Source organism: Hibiscus syriacus, unplaced genomic scaffold, assembly GCF_006381635.1.
Source record: "Hibiscus syriacus cultivar Baekdansim isolate YM2019G1 unplaced genomic scaffold, ASM638163v2 tig00109951_pilon, whole genome shotgun sequence".
Lineage (NCBI taxonomy): Eukaryota > Viridiplantae > Streptophyta > Magnoliopsida > Malvales > Malvaceae > Hibiscus > Hibiscus syriacus.
In genome coordinates this window covers 239,857-263,851 of record NW_024062538.1, presented here as the reverse complement: position 1 = coordinate 263,851, position 23,995 = coordinate 239,857, and the positions used below count along the sequence as shown (strand labels likewise).

General features: G+C 33.7%; 2 protein-coding genes across 2 annotated transcripts; both read right to left on the bottom strand.

Annotated features, from left to right (window-relative positions):
• Nucleotides 1–5,532: 5,532 nt before the first annotated feature.
• Nucleotides 5,533–6,083, bottom strand: LOC120211008 (uncharacterized mitochondrial protein AtMg00860-like). The gene is made up of 2 exons (XM_039209638.1): nucleotides 5,711–6,083; nucleotides 5,533–5,582 (listed from the first exon to the last, which is right to left on the bottom strand). Exons 1-2 carry the CDS (start codon nucleotides 6,081–6,083, stop codon nucleotides 5,533–5,535), a joined length of 423 nt encoding a protein of 140 aa, XP_039065569.1.
• Nucleotides 6,084–19,611: 13,528 nt separating this feature from the next.
• Nucleotides 19,612–22,180, bottom strand: LOC120211005 (8-hydroxygeraniol oxidoreductase-like). The gene is made up of 7 exons (XM_039209635.1): nucleotides 22,071–22,180; nucleotides 21,619–21,761; nucleotides 21,476–21,513; nucleotides 20,983–21,385; nucleotides 20,666–20,902; nucleotides 20,413–20,571; nucleotides 19,612–19,752 (listed from the first exon to the last, which is right to left on the bottom strand). Exons 1-7 carry the CDS (start codon nucleotides 22,105–22,107, stop codon nucleotides 19,642–19,644), a joined length of 1,128 nt encoding a protein of 375 aa, XP_039065566.1. The 5' UTR covers nucleotides 22,108–22,180; the 3' UTR covers nucleotides 19,612–19,641.
• Between the last annotated feature and the right edge of the window lie 1,815 nt (nucleotides 22,181–23,995).

The window sequence follows — 23,995 nt, the reverse complement described above, 5'->3', positions numbered from 1 at the left end:
TAATCTCTAAAAAGCTCTTATAGTGCTAGGAAAAAGATTAAAACAATGAAAAAAATAACACTTAGTATAAACAAACTTAATCATTCATTGAAAATCAAATAAAATATCGTCCTAGCATCATCCAACTCCAAATAAAACAATTTACGGTGTGGTAAATATCATCCCAAAAATTAATCTTCAAGTACAATCCCTTAAGTGATATGTAAATAAAGAACAAAGGGAGAAAAACTCCCAAAACAGAGCTCTGACGTGACATTTAGACCACCACCATGACTGCTCTAGCGGCCAACCTCTCTCGAGGGCCTGACCATTGCTCCGAAGAAGCTCGACAATAGAGGGCACCAAAGACGGCCGAGTGAGAATGGTAGAAAAAGTGAATTACTGCAACCGCTTACTCTAAGCCTCCTTTTCAGGATATATTCTCTTCTTTGCCTCCTATTTTTATGAAGAGATATAATGGGGTATTTATAGTGGGAATTTCTAGGGTTTAGTGCCCTTGGAAATTCCCTAAATACCCTCGATTTCATACCCATTGTGTGAATAAAACAACAACTGGCAGTAGTCTCAAATTCCTTGATGAGGGCATGATTGAACGTGAGGAAGATTGGACAGCTGGCTAAGTGATGTCAGTAGTTTCATCTTGTACTACGTCAGACCTGCAAGATAAAACTTGCCTTGGCAAGAAAATTTGTTCCTCGTTGTCGTCTTCTTATGTTCCACATAACAAATTAATTTGTCTTGGTAAATGAATTCTTCCTTAGTTATTTCCTGCATCATCACCACCAATAAACAACATTTTTCCTCAACAGCATCAAATTATTCAAATACACTTTGCCTTGGCAAAACTTATCAACCACATGCAAATATGTCCTAAATATAACTAAATGCAGCTAAAATGCTAAATCAATGGCTTTTAGGCACTCAATAACTTAAGTAAAAAGACACAAATTATCATCATTTTAAAGAGTTATAACACCCCCAAACTTAAGTTATTGCTTGTCCTCAAGCGATGGATATTAGCAATAGAAAAATAAAGTGCCACGACAAAGTATAAATTAGGACAATCAGATGGTTTAAAATTTCAGCCCTCAGCAATAAGTTTAGCCTCAACATGCTAGACTAAATATGAAGTCAATTACAAATTTCCTAAGTCAAGACTCTTTGACAGTATGTGTGCGTGATTGTATCTAGTCTATGCTTAATGAAATTAAAAAAAATCCTAAGTAATTTATTATATTTTTCTAAGGCATTAAGCACAGTTTCACTCTTTTTTATTCAACGTGTAACTTCAAATATATATATATATAGCACTGCTTCAAGGGGAGTCAACTCATCACACCTACCATCCCACACTCTAGGTGAAAGGGAGCATACCTTCCACCCCCAAGCTAGTCAGGTAGAGTCATCTCGTGACTGCTTTCATTTACCCGTGTGCTGAGGCAACCATTTATTTAAGGGAGATTCCTAGTCATGCCGTTGTAAAGAGGAGTGTCCCTCTACAGTTATGCAAAAACATTTATTTATAACACAACACAATTCAACACACTAAGGAGTTCAACTTAATCTTTTCAATTATTTAATGTCACGGCGCCTAAAAAGTTCTTTCCTAAAAATTTTCTAAGTACCTTAAGCAGAAAAAACATACAATCGTGTTAACAAGATCACAAATAGTCAAGTCCTAAGGTCAGTTTTATCCTTCAACAATCATGTAAATAAGTTTGGCCTAGGTAATAAAAAATTTCTTTTATCATCGGACATCCTCAACTTATTCCAAACAACTATCCTAACATAACTCATGCCATGACAAAAACTATTTCTACCAATCAATATCAATGCAAGTAACTAAGTGTGAAGTAGAACACCTCCCCCAAACTTGAAGGATGCATTGTCCTCAATGCATGAAAAAGGTAAAGTAATTACTATAAAATGCAATGTCAAATGCAAAATGGTACCTTATTGTGGTGGGGTAGTTCTGCTGGATGCTCGGGTGCGGCGTCTTTAGAGAGAAGAAGGGCTGGCAAATCATGTTTCTTCGGATGGGAGCGATGATGGAGATGGCATAACAATACGACCAACTGAGCGCTTAATGTGATGCCGAGTCCTAGGAAGAATGTCTGGTGGTGGCATCTCATTGGTTCGAGAGGTCTCAACATGTGCATATAAGGGTTGGCTAGCTTCAGTTACAACAACCAGTTCTTTGTTCAAATTTATTGGTTGTGTAGGAGCTTGTTAAGTGGTTGGCTTTTCATCAACGAGTTCAGTAAAAATTGTTGTCGGGACAAAGTTTTCTTCTTCGAAAAAATTCTGACGAAATTTCTTGAGTGTGCTCTGAATATGAATAGGTCGATCTGAGGTACTCATCCGTCTAGCCTTAGCCAACTATATGGATTGGAGAGTTATGTGTGGTGAGAGGGGTGAAATCAATTGGGAATTTGGGTTAAACATTTTGTGCTGAGGTAAAAAATGGGATACCACCAGTGGGCACTGACTTGCATAATATTTCCACAAGAAAAGGCAGTAGGTCATTATTGGTAACTGGTAACAGTTTCTTGAAGAAGGCGTTCAAATGTGCATCTATTTCCTTGAAATAACTAAAGAATGCCTGCATGTGACCTTCCAAGCATTCTAGTCGCTCCCTCATCTTTTGAGTATTGGTGACCACAACCGCCATTCTTATCGCGGCTACAGATTTTGTACTTCGTTCTAATCCCTCGCCTAGAGCATTATCATCAAAACCCATTAGCTTAGGTACCTTCTTCTTGGTGATGCCCTCCTTGGATTTGATGAACTCTTCCATAGGATCCTTGGGGACCTTCTTCTTCATATAGAGAGCTGTAATTAGATTAGGAAAAAATAGCTACCTTTCGCTCATTTTGCGCACTCATGGACTTGTTCAAAGATAATTTTACCCACATCAATTGATCATCCATAGATGATAGAATGAAGCAAAAATAATCCCTGTAACAACACAGTTGTGTTGTGAGACATGGGCATCAGCTTGCCTTTCAAGAAGTGGTTCCATAGTTTCGTTACCAACTTGAGGGTGTGACGATCGACACGCTTCTAGTTGGGGATGTTCCCTTCAAATTTTGCCCAGCCAAAACATAAGTCTTCCAATAGACCATAATAAGTTTCAGAGTCGACTTCGGTAAGGAATTTCTTATGGTGGTTCTCAACTTACCGAGTTTAAAATAGCAGTTTATGGTAGTGGGAGTGAATCGGATGAACTTCCCTCGAATATAAACAGAGTACTGGGAAGGGTTTCCCAGATACGCATAGAACTCCTTGACCAATGCTTGTGCCACCCCTTTCAGGTGTCGGGGAAACTTCTCCCAGTTGTGCTGTCGGATGATGTACATCACCTCAGGCCCAAAAAGTTCCTCGTTGGCCTCAGGGAATACAAAATCATCTTTCATCTAGACTTAGCGTTGCTGGAACACTGTAAACATTTTCTCAGCCTAAGCAGTTTGGAAGCGCTGGAAGTTTGTTACAGCTGTGGACGAGGTGGAAGCACCAGGGTTTGACTTGGATCGAGCCATGATAGGTTTAATGGAGAGAACAAGGATTTTGGTCAGCAACAATGGAGGTTTTTAGGGAAAGATGGAAAATCAAAGGCAAAAGAAAAGATGAAGAAGAAAGTGAGTGAAAGATAAATGGTGAAAGAGAAGAGTAAAGTAGGAAGTTTTGGAGAAAATGGTGGGTTAGTGGGCGGTTTTTTGGGGGTAAATAAATAAAAAGTGAAAAGGAAGATAAAGTAATTACTACAAAAGATTTTTTATGGGATAAAAAGGAATAAAATAATTAAGGGAAAAGATTTTTCCCTCTCAAAAGTGTCGCCCAAATAGTTTATTAGGGTTTTGCTTCCCTTCATGTATGAGTTTTAGCCATATGCTGCCACGTGTACAAAGACCAAAAAAGATAATATTAGAAAATAAAATAAAAATAAAACGCTCGTGCAGAATAAGATAAAGAAAAATTATTTATGTACAGAATGCAAATTATGTTTCATAGGCAACAAAAATTGTTCAGGGAAGAGGAACAAACTTTTGAACGTCGTAGAGTAGTGACACCGATTTATCTTGTAGGATTGGTGCTTCATTGTACGGCTTCAATCTTTGATCATTGACCTTAAAATTTATCCCATCATCTATGTTTGTGATTTCAATTATGCCTTGGCTATGCACTTGATGTACTATTAACAGTTCTGACCACATAGACTTTAGCTTTCCTATGAACAACTTGAGCCTTGAATTATAGAGCAATACTTGTTGGCCCGAAAAGAATTACCGAGGCAAAATTTTTCTGTCTTGCCACTTCTTCATCTTTTCTTTGTAAATATGGACATTCTCATAAACTTGAGCTCTAAATTCGACCATCTCGTTTAACTCTAACAATCGCCTTTCCCTAGCAAGCTACACATCCATATTAAATTTATTGATTGTCTAGAATGCCTTGTGTTCTAGTTCCACAGGCAAGTGGCATGCCTTACCATAGACTAACTTGAATGGACACATCCCGAGTAGCATTTTAAATGTTGTACGATACACCCACAATGCCTCACCGAGCTTTGGCGACCAATCTTTCCATTTTGCGTTGACCACATTCTCAAGGATCTGCTTGATCTCTCGGTTGGAAACCTCAGCCTACTCATTTGTCTGGGGATGGTATGCCATGGCAATTTTATAGTTCCTCCGTACCTTTACAGCTCCTTGGCAATTAATTTATTGTCAAAGTGAGTACCTTCATCGTTGATAATTTCTCGTGGTGCTCCAAAACAAGTGAATATATTTTTGTGCTATAATTTCAGTACAGTCTTGGAATCATTACATGGTGTTGCCACGGCTTCAACCCATTTGGACACATTGTCCACAGCTAAAAGTATGTATAGATCGCTGAAGGATGACGGGAATGGTCCCATAAAATTGATTCCCCATGCATAAAATAGTTCAACCTCTAAAATATTTTGGCATGACATCTCATTTCTCTTCGATATATTTCCAGTGCGTTGGCAATGGTCACGTGACTTATAGAAGTCGTGCACATCCTTGAATAAGGTGGGCCAGTAGAAGCTAGATTATAGGACCTTTGCAGTAGTCTGCATTCCACCAAAGTGCCCTCCACACGGGGATGTATGACAATGAAAAAGGATCTCCTTGTGTTCTTTTTTGGGGACGCACCTCCAGATTATTTGGTCGTCACATTGTTTGAATAAGAATGATTCATCCCAATAATAGTGGCGTATATCATGTTGGAACTTTTTTAAGCCCTGGTTAGATATATCTAGAGGTATAATACCACTAACAAGAAAGTTAACTATGTCAGCGTACCAAGGTACTACCGTGACAAATAAAATCTTCTCATCAGGAAAATCCTCCTGAATATGCTTCATGACATGGAAAATGTTTTTGTTCTCTAGCTTAGACAAGTGATTTGCTACTTGGTTTTCAGTATCTTTCCTATCTTTCACTTCTAGATCGAATTCTTGCAACGAGAGTATTAATATAATAAGCCTAGGCTTTGTATCCTTTTTATTTACAGGTACTTAATGACAGAGTGATCAGTATGTACAATGACCTTAGTTCCTATAAGGTATGCCCTAAACTTATCAAAAGCAAATACTATAACAAGTAATTATTTTTCAGTGGTGGTATAATTAAGTTGTGCATCATTAAGGGTGCGTCTAGCATAATAGATGAAATGGAAGATTTACCTTTTCTTTGCCCTAGCATTTCCCCTACAACGTAGTCACTTCCATCGAACATCAACTCGAATGAGGCATCCCAGTCAGGTGGAAAAATAATTGGTGTCAAAGCAAGTTTTCTCTTCAGGTCCGTGAGTGCACTGTGACATTCCTCATTGAACGCGAGCGACTGATTTTGCTGTAGTAGAAGACATAAAGGCTTTGAAATCTTCGAAAAATCCTTGATGAAACGCATGTATAATCCTGCATGCCCTTGGAAACTTCTTATGCCCTTCACAGTAATGGGTGGAGGCAGATTCTCAATTACTTCCACCTTGGCTTTATCAATCCCAATGCCTTGACGATAAATTTTGTGTCTCAACACAATTTCTTCTGTTACCATAAAGTGACATTGTTTTCCAGTTTAGCACAAGGTTGGACTCCTCATATCGTTTCAACACTTTAGATAAATTGCCTAGGCATCGGTCAAAGTCATCACCCGAGACTGAAAATCATTCATAAATATTTCCAAGAAGTCCTCCACTAGGTCTGAAAAATGGCTACCGTGCACATCTGAAAAGTTGTAGGGGCATTACATAGTCCAAACGACATCCTCTAAAAGGCATAGGTGCCATATAGGTAGGTGGAGGTGGTCTTCTCCTGATCTTCAGGTGCTATGGCGATCTAATTATACCCAGAATATTCATCAAGGAAATAGTAAAATGCATTGCCTGCTAACCGATCAAGCATGATCGATGAAAGGAAGGGGGAAGTGGTTTTCTTTGTCACATTGTTGAGCTTTCTATAATCCATACAAATCCGCCAGCTTGTGACAATTCGTGTAGTCAAAAGCTCATCATTCTCGTTCTTTATTAGGGTCACGCCACCCTTCTTCGGTACATATTGAACTAGACTGACCTAAGAGCTATCAGATATGTGATAGATCACCCTAACATCGATCCATTTGATGATTTCCTTCATCATCACTTTTTTCATTATACGAATAAGTCTCATTTGGTGTTCCACAAAATTGCTATGACACTCGTTTAGCCAGATCTTGTGCATGCATATGGTAGGGATGATTCCCTTCAAGTCTGTCATAGTCCACTCGAGAGCTTTTTTGTGCTGTGAAAAAATATTCAACAAACTACCCTCTTGCTCGGGGGTTAGACTAGCATAAATTATAATTGGTAAAGTATCATCACTTCCTAGATAAACATATTTTAAATGTGATGGAAAATGTTTAAGATATAAGGTAGGTGCATGCTGTAGCGAAGGTTTTGGAGGAATAAATTCATTAAAGTCAAGGGGTTCAAATCTCATACTTGGTCTAGCTTAAGTAAGCTATATTGTTCCTCCTCCAATGAATAATCCTCGAATTTCGCATTTGTTTTATCTTCAGCAAATCTTTTATTTGCCTCAATCAAACAAATTTTGCCTAGGCAAATATTTTTGTATACCTCTTTATGAAAAATTCACCTGGGTCAAAATTATTGTGTCCCTCTGACTGTAAAATATCGTTGTGGCGAAAGGTCTTACGCTTCTCTATATGATAAATATTATCTTAGCACAGAGTATCATACTCATTCAGATGTAAAAATTTTATGTTTCATCTTTTTCATTTGACTCCATATCTCCAATGCAATGTCATTCTTCAGCATCATTAACATATTTAAGATTGTTGAAAACATTGATAGTGACATTTTGATCAGTCGCCCGCATTATGAACTATCTTTTTTCATAGTCTATTAGGATGCGTCCAGTAGCTAAGAAGGGATGCCCAAGAATAATAGGTTCATTTTTATACTAATGTATTTTCCTCTTACTTATTTATGATTTATAAAGGAAATTTATGTGGTACTCTTAATGAACCATTAATTAAATTACAACTTGACTTCATAATTTTTCATTATTAAGACAATTAAATAGTCGATCAAGCATTGAAAGAGTGTTGTGGGTGTTAATATTTCCCCTAACGTAATCGATTCCCGAATTTATTTTTTCGGCAAATAGATCATAAATTGTTATTTTAATTTTATTATAATAACAAATTTTTTTGTAATCCAATCACATCCTAACGAAAAGTGACGACAACTCTTTGAATCATGTATTAAAATTCATTGAATCAAACTTTGAAAGATGATTACTTTTCTGTTCATTGAATCATATATTACTTTTTTTCTTCATTATTTATCATTTCAGATTGTAACTTCTGTTTATATTAATCTAAATTCCGATACACTTATTTCATTAGAAAAAAGCTTGACAATCTAAATTATTAATTGCTACTCTTTCTTTTTGTACTTTTTTGTGCATGTTTTCTTCTTATAATCGTTTGAAGAATTATTTTAGATAGCAAACATGTTGATGATTTTTTTTTGAAGGAAAATTTATATACTTTACGAGGAGCATTCGATCGAGTCGAGTCAAAAAAAATTTTGAGTTATTCGAGTTGACAAGTCCTATTTTATAACTCAGAGTTGACTTAAAATTTTTTCGAGTCGCGTAAAGTTTATATAATTCGAGTCAAGTCGAGCCGGATCAAATTTTGGAATTTCTATTTAAATTTAATTGTAAATATTTACAATATTGTGACATCATTTGATTCTTATTTAAATAATATTTTATAATCATATACAATATATATATATATATATATATATATTATATTTTTTTCATATGTGATTTACATATACCATACAAAGTCGAGGGACTTGACTCAAGCTTCGACTCAAACTTGAAAATCAATCTACTAATTATTAGTAAAAAATTCAAGTTATTCGAGTTATATTTTACAACTCGATTTGAACTTGAAATTTTTTCGAGTTAAGTCGAGTTTATAAAATTACAACTCAAAGTCAATTTGAGTTGAGTAAAAAAAAATTAATTTTTTAAGTCGAGTCGAGTTTTTCTCACCCCTATTATACTCAATATTTTCTGTTGATGAAGTATATAAATAATTGATCAAAAAACGTAAATGGTTGAACATCACATTAACTGTTTCATATTTTAACTTAAAATCAGGCATTTTCACTTGCATGAAGGCACACTTTTATTTGTTAATTATTCAAATGAAATAATTGCTTTTCTGTACAAAGCAAGTGAAAAACAGTTAGTAATCTGAATTCATTGAGTTGATGTTGTTGGATAAAGATCAAGGCTACTATACCGAAGTTTAAACAAATATTTGCTATGTTAGCAGATTAGAGTTATTTAAGAAAGGTGGAAGATTAGATGTAGATGTGCTAATAGTTTGTTTCTTATAATTTGTTTCAAACTGATTAGGGGTATAAATGAACAAAATGTTAAGTGAATTGTTCGTATAACTTTTGTTTATTTTTGTTTGCTAAGCTAAATAAACGAGTATGAACAAAATTTTTATATTCATTTAATTAATAAACAAACAAACACAAACAAATGTGTGTTTGGTTCGTTTATATTCACGAACAAGCTTGTTTATAAGCTCATTTATGAGCTCGTTTATCGTCTCGTTCATTTATGTTCATGAACAAGCTCATTTACTTGGTTCTCATTTTCCATTTATTTTTTTTATATTTTAAATATTGTGAAGGTAGTGACTAAATTGAGTATATGGTAAAATTTAGAGTTTGAATTGTAAATTTTAAGAAGTTTAAGCACTAATAGTGTAATTATACCATTTTTCTTTAGCATGTAAATGAAAGGGTAAAAGCTTAAAATTAAACGTATAAATGAATGCTAAAAGAACATGTTTATGAACATATTCGCAAACATTAAATGAACATGTTTATGAACAATAAATAAACGAACACGAACAAGATATTAAAAATTTAAACGAACATGAACACAAAATTATTCATTCAAGTTTGATTTATTTACGCCCCTACAAGTGATTGAGGTTTGAAAGAACATGCTTGTGTAGCTAATGATGATAAGTGTACTTCTGTCTTATTTTATGTATTTTACTGATTGCGAAGGGAATTTGAATTTATTTGCGGTTCCGTATCTGTGCAACATAGTTGTGTTATCAGATAATACATATGCCAAACCATTTGTCTTACTAAACCACTTGATTTAAAATCAGAAATCTGTAGAACTCACTTCCAAAGAACTGTTAACAAAGTTCCTTTTGCCTCATTGTTGAGGTCATTTAGGGAATGAAGTCAATTGAGAAATTTCCATAAAAAGGATATCAAGAACTTGGCTGTTAATAACCATTGGTTATTGTACTGCTTAAGGGATGATTTATGTATTAACAAAGCTTATTTTTCTGTTCACCGTTAAATAAGCTCGTAAATGGATGCTGATCTTTATGTTGTGCTATGTTTAGATTTAATTCAAGTTTAATTTTGCCTCAAAAGCAGTGCTGCTTGCTTTCTTATTTGTTCTCATCTTTGATGTCCCCTCTGATATTTTCGGCTATGGGGGGACTACAAGGTGTTAGAAATAAGTTGTAATTAGATGTTAGTTTGTTAATCTGTTTTGAGTTGTTATTGGATTGTTATATTTGGACTATAAAATATCCAAGTTTGGTTTGTAATTGATACAAGTCATAGTTACAATAAAAATACTTTTAGTTCTTTCCTTTCACTTTCTTATTTCCTGAATCTAAATCTAAACAACCACAACCGCCGTTCTCCAACTCAGGCCAACGGACTTTCATCACTCTCAGCCTTCATGGCTGCTTTCTCACATGATATCATTCGCCAAAGATCCCAACGTCATCTTTCTTCCACTGTTTTTGTTCCGTTCTTTGACCGGGTTACTCAATCGCTTCAAAGTTTCCTCTATCGCTTCCTTCTTAGTCGACGATCGATGCTTCCTTCATCGCAAGTCTCACACGCACTACCGGTTACGCAGTCTGGCCGCTGACCGCTCTCCATTTCATGCATTTTCTACATCCACATTTACCGCTATTTTCTTCACTCGTGAGCTTCATCTGCGCCGTTGAGAGATCTAATATCTCGAGCTTGTTGTTTCATTGGCCATCGTTTACCTTTGTTGGCATGTATTTTTTGTTCCGTTTTAGTCCTTATGGATTGGAACTGTTTTTCTATTTACTGAACCATATTAGAGTCTCGCTCACTGCTATGGCTTCCACTATCATCGTTCGCTGTGTTTGGTTACTGTGGTAAGATCTCACTTTGTTCATTTGTGAAATCACATTTGGTGAATATGCGATTCATTGTTTTTTGATCCATTCTTAGTTGCAAACAAAAAGAAGAAAAAGAAAAAGAAAAGGGGCAATAACTACTATTTCTAATGGTGACTTATGATTCTGTGACGTTTGGTACAAGGTTGAATTCAAATGGGCGTTTACTTACTATTCACGCATATGTGATTGGTTATACAAAGTTAGGCAGAAGGTTATGCGGGTTGACTTGTGAATATTGTTATCTTGTGCATGAGTGAGGTCAAGTTAGATTTCTACTGCTGGTATGATCTATGATGCTGGTATTGATTCATTGTTCTTCATATTTGGATTTTGGACATCTGAGTTCTAATTTGGGTTACTGCTGGTAGATGTTGGTAATTGTTCATCACTACTGTTTGTGTTTATTGTTGACGTGTGATGATTCTCATATTACTGCTGTATGTTGCATGTTGAATTTTGATTTAGTTCTAAGCTGGTGTTGCTGTTGAATTATGGGCACTTCTACTATATATTTGGGTTGTTAATCTCAACTTGCGTTTCTTTGTTACTTGTTTGCTTCTCTCACAAGGTGAACATGAGACTTTGAGGCTTAACAACCAAGTTTTCATGGAAAGAAAAAATATTTGGGGAGAGTTAAAGAGTTTAACAGCTTTGTCCTCTTTAACCAGACAAAATAGGGTGTTTTCTTGCCCAACAAAACGAAAGTCCAATAAGTGAGAAGAGGTACAATCTTGAAGGAAGAAAAGTTTTGAAGAAATAATGGATGAAGATTTTTCTTTTAGAAGAAGAAAAGGAAGGTGAGTAAGTAAAACAAAATAAAGACTTTTGATTCTCGATAGACTTCCTAATTAAGGGAAAATGACTTTTGAAAGAATTTTGGATGAATAAAATGAAAAGAAATAACATAATAAAGAATAAAGAAAGTATATTTCTTTTCGAGTACCAGCTCACATTTCATTTAGTACTTCAACTTCAAGCTGTTTGGAGGTTATTTTTGATTGTGAACTAGCCAAGTGGAGAATGTCAGAAATGATTTGTAATTTGCTCGTGAACGAGTCAAGTTTTGAAAATCAAGAAGGTTGAGAAATGAGGGAGAATGTTAGAAATAATTTGTAATTAGCTGTTAGTTTGTTAAACTGCTTTGAGTTGTTATTGGGTTGTTATATTTGGGCAATAAAATACACAAGTTTGGTTTGTAATTGATATAAGTCATAGTTACAATAAAAATACTTTTAGTTCTTTTTTTTCACTTTTTTATTTCCTGAACTTAAATCTAAACACCCACAACAGCCGTTCTCCTACTCTAGCCACCGGCCTTTCATCACTCTCAGCCTCCATGGCTTCTTTCTCACAGAAGGTTATATTTATTCATAATCTATAACACACACATTGCAGACGCAAATTATTAAATCCAAGACACCTAAAATGAATAACACTCCCTTTTATCACTGAAGTCGTTTGATGTGTTCTAATTTTCTCTTGATTTAGATTAAAAGATCCCTACTAAACCAGGATGAGTACGAATTCCAGAAGGCAAAGCGACCAACATACTATGATGAAGGTTTAGCGGTAATTAGCTTCTTCTACTTTATTTGCAACTCTGTCCATTGATATATGGTATATTATCTTTTCTTGCTCATTGAAAGCAGAAAACTCAATTCTGCCATTGACAATGTATCATTCAGCTACCGTTCCAGCCGAGACAGACCCTTAAGTAGAAGCTTCTATGTTTGATGTGTTTGTTGCGTAGTCATAACTGTGAATTTTAATCATCCAAGAATTTTAGAAGGGGCGAATTTATAAAATTTTAGGAGACGAAAATAAATTATTAATAGAAAAAACAAAAAATAACTAAAATATATGATAATTTAAAAATTTTATGGGGCGATTAACCCGACCACCCCTTTGATCCATCCCCGAGTGTGCGTTTATAATGAAGTTCGGATTCGCATTGTATTTGAAACTCTTTTATGGGATTGGGTTATGCAGTTCTAAATTTGATATTATATTAATTTTTGTTTTCTTTCATTACCAAAACATGAGTATAACACTTCAGTGTTGAGATGTTTCGTTACATCAGTTAATGGTTACATCAGTTCTGAATTTGATTTTGCCAGTTAGTTACATCAGTTAATGGTTACTTAGATGATTGGTTAGCTGTTAATTGTAGTTTTATATAAGTTTTATTTATTGTACTACAGAAAGAATGTTGAAGTGAATGAAATATAAGTTTTTACCAAATATTCTCTCAACATGGTATCAGACTAGTATTGAGCCGTTTTTTTTCTAGGCCTTTTTTCTTTGTTTGCCTCGGCTGTGTGGTTATTGATTTTTTTCCTTTCTTCTTCTTCTCCATGCCTCTGATGGATGCTCCAGCCATTGATTTTAATCATGTCCTTTTTCTTCACCCATCTGATACTCCTAGTACTGTCATTGTTTCGCACCAGCTCACCGGAATTGAAAACTATAACATTTGGAGTCGTTCAATGCACATTGCTTTACTTGCCAAAAATAAATTAAGGCTTGTTGACGGTAATTGCAAACGTGATAATTTTGAAAATTATCAGAAGCCTTACTGGGATCGTTACAATGCAATTGTCCTTTCATGGATTCTTAATTATGTTAGTCGTGAGTTGTCCATCGGAATTGTGTTTGCCTCTAGTGTTGCGCTTGAATGGAAGGACATTAAGGAACGCTATGCTAAAATCGATGGTTCTCTTATCTTTTTCCTCCACTGAGAAATTGTTACTTTCGTTCAAGGTGACCTTTCTGTTTCCACCTATTTCACCCGTCTTAAATTTCTTTGGGATGAATACAGTGTGTTAGTTCCTTTTTCGACCTGTGATTGTGAAAATCTCAGGAGAACTTGAAACATATCCTTCAGCAGCATTTGTTTCAGTTCTTGATGGAGCTCAATGAGACTTTCTCGACCGTTAGGAGTTAGATTCTTCTACTGCAGCTTTTATCGTCAGTCAACCAAGCTTATTCTCTTATTCTTAAGGAAGAAGAACAAGTGCTCATTTAAGTGGTATTTCTCTGGTTTCTGACTCTACGATTTTGTATGCATAGGGCTCTTCTGACTCTTCTCGGCATCTTTTTAATGATTTTTTTTACCATTGTAAACTCACAGGCCACAAGAAGGATCAGTGTTATCGCCTTATTTGTTTTCCTCGTAACTTCAAGTTCACTAAGAAGAAGGATGTTCAATCTACCATGGTTTTTGACTCAGATTCTTCTGCCCCATTTGATGTGATTCATCTATTTCTAATCCTCCAGTTTTTACTCAAGAACAACATAAGACATTGATCTTCTACACAAGTCTTCTTCTTTTGATTTGGCAGCTAACATAGTAGATACAAATTCTTTACATAAATCTGTTTGTCAATTTCATAAGTGGATTCTAGATACAGGTTCTACCGATCATATGTGTTCTAATTTTCGTTATTTGACTAAGCATTGTTCTAATTTTCCACTAGTATAAAAATTTTGTATAGTGATAATGGTACTGAATTCTTCAGTACACATTGTTCTGATTTCTTTACTTCTCTTGACATCACACATCAAAATAGTTGTGTTTCTACTTCGCAACAAAATGGTACCGCAGAAACAAAACATAAACATTTACTCGAGGTTGTCAGGGCTCCTTATTTTCATTCTAAAGTTTCCAAAAAAATTTTGCGGAAAACGTGTTAAAACTACTTGTTACATTATTAGCAAGCTTCATTCTTATATCTTGAATTGACAAATCCCATTTGAATTTTTTTACAAAAATATAACTGAATCTTTCCCATCTTAGAGTCTTTGGCTGCCTTTGTTATGCTACCAACTTAACTTCTCATGACAAATTTTCACCAAAAGATGCTCATTCTGTCTTTATGGGTTACTCTTCCCCTCAGAAAGGTTATATCCTTTTTAATTTGCAATATAAGTCTTTGTTATTCCTTTTTAATTTGCAATATAAGTCTTTCTTTGTGAGTTGAGATGTTTTCCATGGAACATATTTCCTTTTCATTTGTTCCAAGATTCTGATTCTTCATTCTTTCCTAATCATCCTCAGTCACATGATTTTGATTTTTAAATTTTGTCTTCTCTCCTCCTCCACAATGAGCTTCATCTTCTTCTCCATCTAATTTTCCACAAAATCTGGTTTATTTGTCGCCTCCAAAGTTTGGTTTCTTCTTCTCCATCTCATACTTAAATATTTTCTTCATATTCGATCTCAACAGGAACTTTTCGTCTGTTGGATGTGTCATCTCTACCTGTTAGGAAATCTAAAAGAGTGACTAAGCCTCCAAATTGGTTAAAAGACTTTGTTTCCACTTGCCAATCCTCTGTCCTTACAGGTCAATATCCAATTCTCAACCTATTTCGTACTCTCATTTGCCTTCTCACACTCAAAGCTTTTTGTCTTCTACTTCTATTCTCATTGAACCCAAGACTTATGTTGAAGTCATAAAAAATCCTTTATTGATTCAAGCAATGAAAGAGGAAATTCATGCCTTGGAAGTCAATAATACATGATTTTAACGTCTTTGTCATCTAATAAAACTGACTGGTTTTAAATGGTTTTATATGATTTAGTATAATACATCGGGTGAAGTAGAGAGATACAAGGCTGGTTTGGTAGCTGAAGGTTATAACCAGTTGGAAGGTGTTGACTATTTCGAATTTTTTTCCCATGCTGCCAAATTGGTTATTATCCAAACTCTACTTGCTCTTGCTGCTACGTCTAGTTGGTCTTTATATAAAATGGATGTATATAATGCATTCCTCCAAGGTAATTTGAATGAGGAGGTGTATATGCAATTGCCTCAAGGATTTTGTAATCAGGTGGAGCAACAAGTTTGTCGTATGCAAAAGTTTATATATGGCCTGAAGCAAGTTTTAAAACAGTGGAACGTGAAGCTCAGTGATGCTCTTCTTGTAGAAGGTTATCATCATAGTAAGTTTGATCACTTAATGTTTACAAAGAGGAAAGATGATAGACTGATTGTATTATTGGTGTATACGGATGATTTTCTTATCACTGGAAATGATAGTGATTTATTTCTTGAATTTAAAGCTATTCTGAATCAAAATTTCATAATGAAGGGATTTGAGAGAATTGAAATATTCCTTAGTTTTGAGGTTTTAAAATCTAAGGAATGTATCATATCAAATCAAAGGAAGTATGCCATGGAGCTTGTTGAAGACACATGTTTAGGGGGAGCTAGGCCTGCTCAAATACCCTTAAAGTAGAATGAGAATAGTTTACTTCTGTTGACTTTGATAACAACTTATCAAATTCTGATGATGTCTTGCTAGATGATAGATCTATATATCATAGGTTGATAGGGAGATTGTTATATTTAACCCATACAAAACCTGAAATCACTTATGTTATTCAACATCTAAATTAATTTATGTAGCAACCAAAGAGATCCCATTTAAAAACAGTCTTGAGAATAATCAAATATATTAAAAAGGATCTAAGTTGGGGACTTTTGATGAAGAGTGTCACTACTTGTAAACTAACAACATATTGTGACTAATTGAGCTGCATGTCCTATGTCCAGAAGATAAATAACATGTTTCTGTATAAAACTGAGAGAATCTTTGATATCTTAGAAGTCAGAAAAGCAAAGCACAATTGCTAGATCATCCACAAAAAACATAATACAAAAGCATGGATATGGTTACTATTGAGATAATTTGGTTCACAGGTTTATTATCTCAACTCGGCTTGGGAAATTTAGCACCAGTTAATCTCTTCAGTGACAACAAAACTACTTTACAAATTGCTGTTAATCTTGTATTTCATGAAAGAACAAAGCATACTAAGATTGATTGCCACTTTATTCGAGAAAAAATTCAAAAAAAGGCTTATACATGCAAAATACATATCCTCTACTGAGCAACTTGCTGATATTTTTATCAAGGTGTTGGGGGTTTCACAACATAGTTATTTAGTAAAGAAGTTGAGTGTTAAAAATGTTTTTGAACCACCAACTTCAGGGGGACTGTTAAGAACTGTTATAGAATTTGTTGCCAATTAATTACATCAGTTAATAATTAGTTAGATGATTAATTAGATGTTGATTATATGTTATGTAAGTCTTATTTCTTGTACTTTTGAAAGAATGTTCAAGTGAATGAAATACAAGTTTTTACAAAGGGTAAACTACACGGGAAACCATCAAACTATGGTCAATAATCAATTTGACCACCGAACTATTTTTTGTCTCAATTCGACCACCAAACTTTTTAATTGATTCAAGCAGACCACTCTCTGTTAAAAAAATAATGGAGAGTCTGACGTGTCCGTTAATAAATTGCATAATTATATATTTGGTCCTTAATATTAGCATAATTATACATTTAGTCCTTAATATTTACATATTTTATCAATCCAGTCATTATTTTAATTCAATTAAATAAATTTAACTATCAAATTAAAACGTGACACGTGTTAATATATGATTGGAAGATTTTGAATGTGAAAATTAAAGAGACCAACTTGTGCCCAAGGTGATGCGAACCAGGGTCTTGGAGATAAATCTTCTAGGAGACAAACCATTGGGCCAAAAGGCCCCTAATAGTTTAAAGTTACAATAAGTTTTATTTGACTTGTAAAAGTTTGTTAAGGATAAAACCTTAAACAAATTATTTATTTAAACAAATTATTATTTATATTAATTGTAAATTTGAATTAAAAATATTCAATTTTTATATAAATTAGAAAATATTAAAAAAATTGTTAATTCAAAAATTGACCGAATTAAATGAAATTTGTTCGGTTCAGTTAATAATTTTCAAATAAATTTCGGTTAGATTCATGGTTAAAGAAAAAAAACCGGTTAATTCGGTTCGGTTAATAATTTTCAAATTAATTTGGTTCGGTTAATAATTTTCAAATAAATTTTTGTTCGATTAACTTTACCCAATTAATTGAATTTTTGCTTCGATTAATAATTAAAAAATTCGGTTAATTCGGTTCGGTTAATAATTTTCAAATTAATTTGATTCGGTTAATAATTTTCAGATAAATTTTGGTTCGATTAACCGAGCCAAATTAACCAAATTTTTGCTTCGATTAATAATTAAAAAATCGGTTAATTCGGTTCGGTTAATAATTTTCAAATTAATTCAGTTCGGTTAATAATTTTCAGATAAATTTTTGTTCAATTAACCAAACCGAATTAACCGAATTGTTTTCTCTAACCGTTAATCGAACCAAAATTTATTTGAAAATTATTAGTCGTGAATAATTTATTTAATTAAATAATTTGTTTAAACAAATAATTTGTTTAAGGTTTTATCCTTAACAAACTTTTACAAGTCAAGTAAAACTTGTTGTAACTTTAAATCATTGGGGACCTTTGGCCCAATGGTTTATCGCCTGGAAGCTTTATCCTTAATACCTTGGTTCGATTCACCTTGGGCACAAGTTGGTCTCTTTAATTTTCACATCCATTGGGTGGTGACACGTGTCACCGCCTGATTGGATAGAAAATTTATTTAATTAAATAATTTAAAATTCATAATTAAAATCTTCCAATCATATATTGACACGTGTCACGTTTTAATTGGATAGTTAAATTTATTTAATTGAATTAAAATAGTGACTAAATTGATAGAATATGTAAATATTATGGACCAAATATATAATTATGCCAATATTAAGGACCAAATATATAATTATGCCAATTTATTAATCGACACGTCGGACTTTCCATTATTTTTTAACGGAGAGTGGTCTAATTGAATCACTTAAAAAGTTTGATGGTTGAATTGAGATAAAAAATAGTTCGGTGATCAGATTGATTATTGACCATAGTTTGGTGGTCTCCCGTATAGTTTATCCTTTTACAAATACTCTCTCAACATCAGTAATTGCAAATTTCTTTTTGGGTAAACTATACTATGACCACTTAATTATGTGTAGATTTTAATTTGATCATTAATTTTTTAATTTTATCAATCATAACACTTAATTATTTAAATGATATCAATTAATCCACCAACCATTAACATTTAACAAACAAAATTGATATAATTATATATTTGATCCTTAATACTTACACATTCTATCAATTTAATCTTAATTTTAATTTAATTTAATAAATCTAATCTTTTAATAAGGTGGTGATACGTATCAATAACTTAGATAGCTGTAATGGGAAACAATGTCTACATTGGATGAAAGAAAGCTGTAATTTTTTTTGGGGACAAATTATATATCTAATCCTAATCTTACTTAGAGGGGAGGGGTAAGGGGACTCTAAGGGAAAGAAGGGGAGTGCTCTTAATGAATCAAGAACTTATGACCTAAGGGAATATAAGGAAACAAAAATAAACTGCTTGACTAACCGATCAAATATACTTACTTGAAATAAAGTTGTAAATAATCTTTCTCTTTGTTCTTTAAGGTCCAATGGGATGAGAGCCTGTCTTGTTTCTTTCTATGTGTCATCATCATCAATTGCCGGTCTAAACTTGTTTGCTTGTTTATATATTTTTTTTCATTTAGCTTTTTGAAATTCCAAATTCTAAATTGCCACGAGTATGTGAACTGATTTTCACGTTGCCATCACTTTTCTCAACTTTAAATTCTAATTTTTTTTTTCATACGCCGGCTTATAGGACAGGGTCAAGAAGATATAGGACTTAAGGGTATTTAATTTTTTTTTTATAATTTTAAATATCAAATCTATTTATTGACTAATCCAAATTGAGAATTATAGAGGCGATGACGGTCCTCCAACCCAATTTAGCGGTCTATATTTAAAACTTTTCAACTTAGTTTTTCATTTTATAGGACTTCAGACAAACTTGTCGCTTAGATCAATCAAATCTTGACCAGAACCTTCACACAATCTGGCTCCTTCAACAGCTCAAATGCTTTGTTTATATCTTCTAGCTCAACTTCATGTGTCAAGAGTTCATCAAGATGGATTTCCTGTGGGAGATAAAAAGAAAAACTACACTAATACAAAAAAGTCTTTTCATATATGATACTATGTTATTCGGAGTCGAGTAAATATATATCTTATTATACTTAAACAAAAGGGTAAAGTACATAAATAGTCCCCCAACTATAGGATATTATTTTATTGAGTCCCTCGATTATTAAAAGTTATAAAATGATCCTCTGACTATAAGGAATTTTTTGTTGGATCCCTCAATTATTAAAAGCTACAAAATGGTTACCCGACTATTCATTATATTCTAAACTCGGCCTTTTTCGTTAAAAAAAAGTCATTTAAGCTGAACTTTAACATGTTAACTAAGATATGATAATCGTTTGAGATTATGAGATCATTTTTTATCACATCTAAGCCAGCATATTAACGTCCAGCTCAGACTATCGTTAATTTTTTTAACGAAACATGACGAGTTTGGAACATAATGAATAGTTAGGTGACAATTTTATAACTTTTAATAGTCGAGAGACTCAACAAAACAACTCCCTATAGTCGAAGAATCAACAAAATAGTATCATATAGTCAGGGGACTATTTGTGTGCTTTACCCAAAAAAATTGAAAAGATTTCCTTTCATGGATGTTAAAAGATCTGGATCCTGTAACCAGGAGAAAAATTAGGAGATGAGAAAGATACCTTATTTCTGCATTTTTCAAATAGGATTGGAAGGTCAGATGTGGTTTTTATTCCTCCAAAAATACTTCCCTTTAGTGTTCTTCCGCAAATCATTGGCAAGAAATTTATCTGAAGCCTAAAATCATCTCCTGTCCCCATCAATATGGTGGTTCCCTTTCCCTGTCCACCGATGAAACCAGATGATACCATCAAATCATTTGAAAAACATCCCTCCATTAGCCCATTAGCATACATTTAATACCTATTTACTCACCAGTTTTGTGGATTCAATGGCTTCATTGAGCAAGGGTCCAACCCCGGTGCATTCGAAGCTATAATCCACACCCGTTCCATCGGTTAGTTCTCGAATTGATTCGCTGATGGACTTATCGGAATCACAAGGGTTTATAAAATCGGTCATTCCGAAAACCAGTCCCTTTTCTTTTTTCCTTGGGTTCTTGTCTATGCCGATTATTTTACTTGCACCTTGAATTCTAGCTCCCTCAACTACCTGTTAATTTTACACATTTCCCATTGTTTAATGTTCTGAAATGTAGTATTTTAGTTAACAATAACGATGAGAGATCATACCCCTAGTCCGACAGTTCCGAGGCCGAAAACTGCTACGGATGAGTGCTCCTTAACCTTAGCCTCTTTCCAAGCAGCCCCAAATCCAGTTGAGTATCCACATGAAAGGAAACTTGCATGTGAAAGAGGCATGCATGGATTAACCTTGACGGCATAGTTGGCATTTATAACAGTATATTCAGACCAAGTAGGAGAGCCAAATGCGTGGTACAAGCTTTGGCCTTTGATGGACATTCTTGAAGTGCCATCCAACTGTTGGCTGTCCAAAAGCAATGGGTATTTTAAGCATAAGTTAGTCTGCCCGGATGTACAATTCTCACACGTTTGACACTCCGCAACATAAGTTGGAATCACAGTATCTCCTAGTTTTAGCCCATTGACTTCCTCACCAATGCTCTCTACCACTCTGAAAATTGCAGACAAAAAGCTTATAGTTCCCAGTTTTTGCTTTTACATTTTAATTGTAAATGGAACTTACAACAGAGGGACAATTTACCCGACACCTTCGTGTCCCATGAGTCGAGGGAAAACCGGCTGAAAGAGGGCAAAGAAGAGTTCATCAGTAGATAGTGTCATCTAAGTGACTGATACATCAAGAACAATGATGAAGTAAATCATTGAGGAAAAAAATTTACTTACAGCTGGGAATCCGTTGGTGCACAATATGTCAGAGTGACAAACACTGGCACATAGCATTTTAACTCTAACTTCAGACGATTTTGGTGGTTCTACTTGTATCTCTTCAACCTTCATTGCCTCCCCTTTTCCCCAACATACTATCGCTGACATGTACACATCCATCAGAAGGAAAGAGGTAAGATGTTGTAACGATGTTCTTTTAACAGTATGAGGTGATTATAAAATAGTATCTGTTCACAATCTTTCTTAGCAATTGATAACATACACGTTCTACAGACGCAGATACTTGAATCTAACATTCTATTTTACCACTGATATCATTCAATGGATTCCAGATGTTGTAACAGTTAAATCTACATAACCGGAACTTTTAGACGTTTGAAGGCATCGAATTTTGTTTCCGGAACATGTTCCGATGTTCAAGTTCATCATTCAATATAACTAAAAGTTACCTTTGCATGTTATGACTTGTGAGCTGACCTTGGCCATTGTTAGGCGGCGGCTTTGCTTTGGTTGCTGAACAGAAACTTCACAAATATGAAGATCATTGCTGATTCTCTCTCCATCTGCAAACATAAATAAATTAGCAAAGCTGTTGGCACGGTATCAATAAAAAAATAGAAAGAGGCAACAACCCTGTCTTATTTGAAAAAATAAAACGTTAAATTATTTGATTTGGCCGGACTGTGGCCCCTGCTCGAGATCCTGGCCACGTTTAGCGATTTATAGCCTATGCTCATCGATTAAATCCATGCATTATTTTGTTACTAGCATAAGGTCAAAAGAAACAACAAAAATTATACACGAACCAAACGATTATTAAAATAAGGAAAGTGGTGGGACCACCTAAAATAAGAATTAAAATTATAATAATAATAATAATAATAAACGGGTGGGTTTAGTTCATATTTCCCACTATTGGCATAGAAAATAAAGGGATTATGATCAAATTTCAAATGGAAATATCTATAATAAAGGTGTATACTTTAAAAATAAAATGTTAAACGGAATTCATTGAATAATTTTAGTGGTTAAGATAATATTGTTTTCTCGTGAAATCTTGAGTTTAAGCAATTGTGTTTATAGAGTTGTACTTGTCAATAACTATTATGAACAAATATTATTTTGTAATTATTATAGATTATTAAAAAAATTATTAAGTGGGTCCATTTTATTATTCTTTAAATTCAATGAATAGTCTTTGCTCACTAATAGTCTTGTGTAAGGCTGTAAATGAGATGAGATAAATCATGATCTATTCGAGATGGAATCGGTTAAAGTTTGATAAATATTCGTCTCGAGTTTGAGCTCGACTTGAGTTCTTAACGAATCGAAACGAATTATTAGATACTAGACTCAAAAAGCTCGAGAGCAACACGAAAAAAATACTATATTATTTAAAAAAAATAAATTATTAACAATATTAACATATATATATACATATATATATATATATATATATATATTATAATATTTTCATGTACTTAAGGTTCAAGTTCAAGTTTGAGCTTCAACCGAGTTAAGTTTAAATTTTTTTTTATTTTAAACTTTTACGAGCTTAAATTCATGATTTCGAATTCGAATCGAACTTAAAAATTTTAAAACTCACGAGTTTTCAAATTAAATCGAATTTCATATTAAAATTTTTGAGACAAATTAAACTCAATAATACTCGACTGTCCAAATCTTATGGGTCAGTGTTTACATCACACACGCCATTAAAAGATCTAACATTTCATTGGAAACTGTTGTGGAAGGAAGCATGATTGATTGGGCTGTACTTTATAGATATGATAAGTCTATTATGAGCAACATTAATTTTGGGTCAACTTTCAAAATTCGAGTACATCGTTGGTAGAGCCTAAAATGATTGTGGGCCCCAAAACAGGTTCATATTTGACTTAGTTTTATGGCATCCGAATGAGGTTAACATGATGTGGTTTTGACGTTAACACATGATTCGATTTATGACAAAAACTCTAATTTTTTTTATTGAAAATGAATAATTGTTTCGTATCATTCATGTTATTCTATTTATTAAATTTGGTCTCTTATTTTACAATTAAATTGATAAATTGATATATCAACTTTCATTTTTATGATTAAGTTCATATTTAATTGATTAATGATATGTAAATTTAATTTGTGATTTTTGAGGGGTCGAATTGAGTGAAAAACTTGTAAAAAGGACTTGGAAGCTTATTTAGAAAATTCAAAGCTAGGATTTCGAGGTAATTAAGTTTGAAGCAATATGAGAGGAAATTGCATCACTAGGAGAATCATGATGACCTACTAGAATCCAAAAATTGTATTTAGAGTTTTGCATATCTATATTCTAGATCGATATTGCAATCTATTGAAAATAAAGAAATTGGAA